At 42.1% G+C, this 8251-nt stretch overlaps 1 protein-coding gene across 1 annotated transcript; it reads right to left on the reverse strand.

The window, feature by feature from the left end:
- Positions 1-5332: 5332 nt before the first annotated feature.
- Positions 5333-8251, reverse strand: LOC139381581 (cytochrome P450 26A1-like). The gene is made up of 7 exons (XM_071125224.1): positions 7961-8251; positions 7500-7724; positions 7070-7351; positions 6803-6952; positions 6585-6719; positions 6092-6244; positions 5333-5843 (listed from the first exon to the last, which is right to left on the reverse strand). The coding sequence occupies exons 1-7, from the start codon at positions 8249-8251 to the stop codon at positions 5490-5492; spliced, it is 1590 nt and encodes a 529-aa protein (XP_070981325.1). The 3' UTR covers positions 5333-5489.

The following is an 8251-nucleotide window of genomic DNA, read 5'->3' on the forward strand; positions in this document are numbered from 1 at the left end:
GCACAGGCTGCCACGAAACAAGTTTTTGCAGTTATTTGGCGATGAAATGCATGCTTCCCATCTCATTTTACCATGCTTCAGGGCTGGGAGTTCACTCTGACTGTAAGCAACAAATCCCCAAAGTTTACAGGGTGAGTCTTTATGGGTAAACTGCTAACATGAACATTTTGAAAACTGTAGCTCAATAACTTTAGCCATTTCACAAGTAAACAACATATATTTCTTACAAATCTGTACAAGAGCATAAGATATGCTAACACACACATGATGCATGCATGCATGCACACACACACACACACACACACACACACAGACACACACACACACACACACACACACACACACACCACACCACACCACACCACACCACACCACACCACACCACAGGAGGCCAGTGAAGGGAGGACAGCTAATAATAATGTCTGGAATGGAGTGAATGGAATGGTATCAAACACATGGAAACCATGCATTTGATGTGCTTGATACCATTCTATTGATGCTGTTCCAGCTTTTACTATGAGCCTGTCCTCCCTATACCAACCCCTATACCAGGGGTGTCAAACTCATTCCACGGAGGGCTGAGAGTCTCCAGTTTTTTTTCTTTCCTTTCAATTAAGACCTAGACAATCAGGTGAGGGGAGTTCCTTACTAATGAGTGACCTTAATTCATCAATCAAGTACAAGGGTGGAGCGAAGACCTGCAGACACTCAGCCCTCGGTGGAATGAGTTTGACACGTGCCCTATACGAACCCCTACACACCTGTCTGATACACCCTCACACACAAATACAAATGTGTGGAGCATCATCTCTTAATCTCTCTCTTCCACTATCATGCCAGATGCTCTATATTATGATGGAAATGGAGGAGGGTGAACTCCAGTGGGAACAGCCAGAGGCCTTTGTCAGTCATGAACTCTGGAGGAGGTTTCAGCTTGTCCTCAGAGAAGCTGACTTCTGGAATGCTGCAATAACAGATGTTGTCTGACATAGCCAATAATTATCTCTCACCTTGGCAGATCCCTGTTTAATTTGCGCCTTATTCCTCCTGTGTGAACAGCTTGTGTCCTTTTCTGTTTAAGGTCACAGCAGGATGCTGTCTCTCCCCCCCCCCCCCCCCCCTCTCTCTCTCTCTCTCTCTCTCTCTCTTTCTTACTGTCTCTCTCTGTTTATCTCTATCTCCCTTTTACTGGGTCACATGATTAGAGCATTGTTTGTGGCTTGGATCATGTAGTGTGTGTGTGTGGATATAACCTCATTGTTTGAGAACCTCATCATTTTCATACATATGAAACAACATGGTCTTTATAACATTTTGAAATCTGAACAACATTTGCTTACATCCTTAAGATGTTTGTCCTTTTTCCTGGCAGATTTTTTTCCTGGCAGCTTGTTATTCTGAAGGTATTTCCTGTCAGCTTCTTGTAAAGTTTAGTAAACTTTGTTACAGTAACGTTTCTACTTCCTCTGAATTATTGGTTTATTTTTTTGAGAACCTTTGACTCTTGAATGCTGTAAAAGAAAGTCTCAAACACAAAGTCAAATCCCTAGCCCTGACATCTCCAAAAGAGTCAACAAGCGAGTGGATTTGTGTAATCCGTCTGTGGGCGGGTAAATTTCTCTCTAAAGACTGCTCTCTTACCTCATTATTGTAATTAACTGTTAACTCTCAATGACCTGGAACGGCTATATAAAGAAATCATTATTGATGTCTATCTTTTGTACCATACTAGAATACAAGTGACATGATTTCAGAGGGAGGTTACAGGGTCAGTTATAATTTCCTTTGGGACTAAAAGGTGTCATTACCTAACTTTGGGCTTGATGTTTTAGGAGCCCTATCATATCCTCCATCTGCACTGGCTACCTCCAGAGATGGCCTATTATATTGACAAGATAGTCAAGTGACCTCTCTAACAATGGAGAGACACGTCCTCAAAAATGGAAGGCATGCAGGAGTAAGCGAAATCAGGTGGGACCATTCTAGACAATGAGAGGGCAAATACGCATGTGAACAACAGGCCATTGAGATAAATAGAGGACTCATATTTGTATCTGTGCATTATAGCATCTGTGACAGCATGGGCAGCGCCATTGAGGCTATCTCAATTTTCTTCTGCATTGGCTGATTGCACCCAACTCATAGGAATTCCCACCAAGTTGACTACTTTAAAATGGTGGAAGCACGCAATTTTAATATCCATGCTAAAATGGGTGATATAAACTCCGAAAAAAAAGAAACATCCTTTCACTGTCAACTGCGTTTATTTTCCAAAAACTTAACATGTGTAAATATTTGTATGAACATAACAAGATTCAACAACTGAGACATAAATTGAACAAATTACACAGACATGTGACTAACAGAAATGGAATAATGTGTCTCTGAACAAAGGGGGTGGGGTCAAAACCAAAAGTAACAGTCAGTATCTGGTGTGGCCACCAGCTGCATTAAGTACTGCAGTGCATCTCCTCCTCATGGACTGCACCAGATTTGCCAGCTCTTGCTGTGAGATGTTACCCCGCTCTTCCACCAAGGCACCTGCAAGTTCCTGACATTTATGGGGGAAATGGCCCTAGACCTCACCCTACGATCCAACAGGTCCCAGACGTGCTCAATGGGATTGAGATCTGGGCTCTTTGATGTCCATGGCAGAACACTGACATTCCTGTCTTGCAGAAAATCACGCACAGAACGAGCAGTATGACTGGTGGCATTGTCATGCTGGAGGGACATGTCAGGATGAGCCTGCAGGAAGGGTACCACATGAGGGAGGAGGATGTCTTCCCTGTAACGCACATCGTTGAGATTGCCTGCAATAACGATAAATGCGAATCTGACCATCACCCCTGGTGAGACAAAACTGCGACTCGTCAGAGAAGAGCACTTTTTGCCAGTCCTGTCTGGCCCATAGGTGACGTTGCCGTTGATGTCTGGTGAGGACCTGCCTTACAACAGGCCCACAAGCCCTCAGTCCAGCCTCTCTCAGCCTATTGCAGACAGTCTGAGCACTGATGGAGGGATTGTGCGTTCCTGGTGTAACTCGGGCAGTTGTTGTTGTCATGCTGTACCTGTCCCGCAGGTGTGATGTTCGGATGTACCGATCCTGTGCAGGTGTCGTTACACGTGGTCTGCCATGTGAGAGGACGATCAGCTGTCCGTCCTGACTCCCTGTAGTGCTGTCTTAGGCGTCTCACAGTACGGACATTGCAATATATTGCCCTGGCCACATCTGCAGTCCTCATGTCTCCTTGCAGCATGCCTTGCCTAAGGCACGTTCATTCAGATGAGCAGGGACCCTGGTCATCTTTTTTGTGTGTTTTTCAGAGTCACTAGAAAGGCCTCTTTAGTGTCCTAAGTTTTCATAACTGACCTTAATTGCTGTAAGTCTGTAAGCTGTTAGTGTCTTAACGACCGTTCCACAGGTGCATGTTCATTAATTGTTTATGGTTCATTGAACAATTATGGGAAACAGTGTTTAAACCCTTTACAATGAAGATCTGTGAAGTTATTTGGATTTTTACGGATTATCTTTGAAAGTCAGGGTTCTGAAAAAGGGACATTTCTTTTTTTGCTGAGTTTACATGATGAGTCCTCTGTCTATGTCTGTGACAACAGGCACAACTCCGATATTTAATGTTGTATATAAATTTGACGAAATGACACATGCGTCCACTTATATCAGTGAATTTGTAAGAAGCTAAGCTAACCACTAAGAAACTTATATTCAATCAAATAAGCCCCATGCAGCAAATTAGCAATTACAATTTTTGTTAACCAAATTCAAAACTAATTGACCATACAAAAATTCCTCACTTCGTGGGCTTATTTTAGTGGACAGATTTTAGGCAGAGTAAAACCTCTCGCCTCTCGCTTCGCCTTTTCCTCTCTGCTACCTCTCATTTCACAAGTTGTTGTCCCTTATTGCTTTCAAAGTGTCTTTGAACCAAAGCCCACACGAGTGGAGAGCAAGAGTTCTAAGAGAGCATGAACATACTTGTTTGCGGTGTGACTTTTATTGGCCAATAAAGCCTTTTACAGAAGATGAAATTCAAATGTGAAATGCATGAAATATCGCTATTAACCTTCTTGCTGACAATTGTTTTACTTTTCTTTACTGATCAGCAAACTATTTGAACAGGCAGATGAAAGGCCACCCCCCAACCTCATCACTGTAACCCCAGGGCCCTTTTCTTATCACTGAACTCTCCTTGACCCTGAGGCGTCCTCTGAAAAGCCTCTCCCTCTTGATTATAAATAATACCAATGGGCTGCTAATAGGTAATCTGATTGAGAGTTAGGTGGACTGATATGTTTCAACGAGGGGGCAAGAGTGCACCAGACATGCAAATGACATTATAAGTGCTTTCATCCACCCTGATACAAAGTGAAAAGTCACATTTTCACCCACATGAGGAGAAGCAAGCGGGGGAAGGTATCTGTTTAAGGGATATTTATCTTTTTCTTGTCTTTTCATGCCCACTATTTTGCCACACTTGCCCTATTTAAAGCCTGGTTCAGCCTATTAGCTGTGTGTGTGTGTGTGTGTGTGTGTGTGTGTGTGTGTGTGTGTGCGTGTGCTTAGCTGGCTTGACTACAGTGCATTCGGCTTGACTGTGCAGCCTGGCAGGGTTGTTATGACGGTCTAATCATGGTCAGAGAAGGACAAATCAATAAATCAAGTATATGCAAAGCCATTTAAAGAACATCCTGAGAGCACAAAAATACTTTAAATCAACAATGAGGGATAAATATTTACTAGTATTTTAAGACTCACCATTCAGGCTTCCCATGAAGTCACATACCTATCCTCTCCACACTCATCTGGAGGGTCTAACATCCTGTCCCTCTCTGTGTCGCCTTTGGATTCAAATTCATCACCGTTGACATTGTCTAACGTCATTTGGGGTCATATTATGCGTAAGTGTAATAGTTATTGTAGCATGGAGTGAATGTACACTGATGTGTGCTAGATGAATGGGCATACAACTAGATCCATAGAGTGATTCATTAACAGGAAGTGGTGCCAATAACTACACATGTATATTTCTTCAAGCAATTGAACCAACAGTGATTTATTTGGGGATAGAGGAACATTTGACATGAAAACATTGAGCTCTATCAATATCATGTCAGAGAATGTGGGAAAATTGAAATGGTTTTGATTTAGACAGATTTAAAGTGAAAAATCAACTATTCATAATAATAGTACATTTATTTTATTGAAAACATTCCAAATGCAACAACACAGTTAAGCAGCATGAAAATGATCAAGTACAGATGAAAAACAATTACATTTCAAAATATACATAAAATTATGTCTCAAAACTTATCGAAGTGCATCAACCTGAAGTGCTTCTAAAAATGTTGCTTTTACAATGCTAGTGGGGTTTACATAAATATCTCTATTACAAAATATATGTAATATACATGATACGTCTATCTTAAATATTAACAAGTGTATTTACATAAATGTGAATTTTTCACTATCAGTTGTTCTGGATACATTTGTCACCATATCTGCTGAACTTTGTGGGCAGATTGTCCACTGGATAAACGGTTGGGCCTGTTTTCATTGTTGGGGGTCCGTTTAACAGAGTCCAGTCGCATCTGGTGACCACCTCGACCAGGAACACCTTAAGTACAACTTTAGCAAACTCTTTACCCACACACGTCCTCGCACCACCCCCAAATGGGATGTAACCGAACCGGGAGGAGTCATCTGGTGACTTGTCCAAGAACCTCTCTGGCTGAAACTCCTCCTTGTTCATAAGTGTGTCTAGCACATCGTGTGTGTCACAGATGCTGTAGATGACTTTCCAACCCTTGGGAATCTGGTATCCCTGAGGAAACACACTTTAGGTTGTTAGGTGGGGTGGGTATGGCAATGACTTCCAACAATTTTCTTCCAATCATTATACATAGAGCTGCTACCATGTTGCGATGATATATTTGTAGAAAAACGAATATACTATAACAGTACATGGTTTCCATTTTGTGGCTATCAAAACACAATTATGCCTCCTTTAAACTTTTAGCCTAAAATCTTGTGTAAATGTAATTTCAGATGCTACAACATAGGTTTACTTACATTGAGCTCAAATGTCTTCAGTGCCACACGGAAGCCACCAGGGACAGGAGGGTTTATACGGAGAGTTTCTTTGATGACACAGCTGGTGTACTTCAACTGTTCCAACAACTCAATACTCAGTGGTTTGTCCTCAGATTGGGCTCCCAACAAATGCTGTACAAATATGTATATATTATAAACACATAGATAGGGGGACATAAATCTCGCAAGTGAGATGTACAGCAAATTGAATCAATTAAATATAGCCCTAGATTTGGAAGAATATAATGTATAAATACTTTAATGAGAGTTGTGTCTAAACTTAATCTCATCATAACCAAAAAAAGATTCCATTGACTATTCTTTTGTTGTCATGGAAGACTTTGTAAACAAATTATTTATGGTTTCAAATCATGTTAAATAAATATTATGCCATGTCATTGGCACAACAAGAATCAAGTGTCATGTACAATGTTGTCATGTTGTTTTTTTGGTGATACAGAGTGATACCAACCTTCTCCTGAAGCTCATGGCGCATTTTACGCATGACATGTGCATGCAGCCCGAGAAACATCACCAGAGAGGTCGCAGTGCTCGCTGTAGTCTCGTGGCCACCGAATAGCAATTCTGTGGCAGACTCTTTTATCTCCTGAGGGAAACAAATAAAGAACGGTTCATGGAGTAAATGACAGTGTATAGAATCAAATTGCTAAATGAAAGGCATCTGGTTACCTCCATGCTTAGTCGCTCCTCGTTCCTCTCTCCATTCTCAATCAATAACTGCAGAGCATCTTTGTAGTTATTGTTGTTATCAATATTGGACAGCTTATTTTTGATGTTTTGCTCTATCTTTGAGTGGATGATGTTGCGTGCTTTCAGACCCTAAATTGAATGGTGAAAAATATCGGTAAAAAATTTTTGCGCGCACACTGGAGCCCCATGTGATGCAGGCCAGGGCTGTTTTAATCAATCAATCGTATCATTTGACAGACAACTTACCCGGTACAAGCCGCTGAAAGGAACATCGATTGGTAGGGAGAAAAGGTTATTTATCATTTCTTTGAACGCTTCCACTAATTCCAGCTCGTCGGTCTTTGTTTGCTCGGGCTCGAAGCCAAGCAGGATCCTCATTGCGATGCGGAACATGAGGCGCTTCATCTCTGGGTACACTAGCACACAAGAGTCGCTTTGCAGCCAGCTATGCACTGCACATCTCACCTCCTCCCGGATCACAGGAATATACTCTTTCAGTGCTTCTCCAGAAAAGGCTTTCATGATCGCCTGCAGGCAAACAGGAGAGAGCGTTTTAAGGGCACGTTATAAGGACACCGCTGTAAAACTCAAGGTAAATTACAATTTTGTTTTTCATCGTAAGCATAAACCATGAGCTTCCTACACAGACATGTAGGCTACTCTACGTATTTCCTACCTTTTTCTTGCTCTTGTGGAGCGCGCCATGCGCATTGGAGAGGGCGTGCGACCCGAGAATGAGTCGCACTGATGCTGGCCACTGAGCCGCGACCAATTTGTGTTCCGACATCAGAATCTGTTTCACATGTTCTGAACCCATTACCCGCACCGTGGGACTCCCAAAGAGATGCGTCTTATAAATATATCCATATTTCTGACGTTTTATTTTTAGGAATTTTCTTCTCTAGAAATATAAATGAGAAGAATAAATGGATGAATAGATACTGTAAATGTCATTCATATCAATGGCTTGAATGAGGCTACATAACAATCCTTCAATTTATTCAATAGCATACTGTTTTCTGGTAGGACATTTGAGCCTGATGCATCACCCCAACAATAACTAATTAATAGCAGCCTGCTGCACACTGCAAATATAGGGAGGAACTGAGTTTTCAGTTTGTTTCCATCATCAGTTACCTGTAGGACCATCTGAAGCGTCTCGCCAAGGAAGGGCAGTCCCATGGTACCCGGAGGAAGAGGACTCTGACAGGTTGGATCACTTCCACTAATGACGTAAATTTCCCACAGTTTCATCGCCGTCACGATCAGAAGGAGTGGGAGCAGGAGAGTGCAAAGACATGTTACGAATAACGTGTAGAAACCCATCTCGAGGAGAAGTGTACGGATGGACCGCAGGAGTGGACTGGTATGTCTCACCCTCCATTCTGCGCTTTTATACGCCCGTTTCCCCCCAACTAGTTGCCCCAT

The sequence above is a fragment of the Oncorhynchus clarkii genome, chromosome 23 (assembly GCF_045791955.1).
Source record: "Oncorhynchus clarkii lewisi isolate Uvic-CL-2024 chromosome 23, UVic_Ocla_1.0, whole genome shotgun sequence".
Taxonomy (NCBI): Eukaryota; Metazoa; Chordata; class Actinopteri; order Salmoniformes; family Salmonidae; genus Oncorhynchus; species Oncorhynchus clarkii.

Excerpts from the sequence above, each read along its gene's own strand:
- LOC139381581 (XM_071125224.1), bottom strand. The coding sequence starts at position 8,251 with ATGGGGCAACTAGTTGGGGGGAAACGGGCGTATAAAAGCGCAGAATGG. Across the intron at positions 7,352-7,499 it reads TCCACAAGAGCAAGAAAAAG|GCGATCATGAAAGCCTTTTC; the intron begins GTAGGAAATACG and ends GTTTGCCTGCAG. Across the intron at positions 5,844-6,091 it reads TGAAGACATTTGAGCTCAAT|GGATACCAGATTCCCAAGGG; the intron begins GTAAGTAAACCT and ends GTGTTTCCTCAG.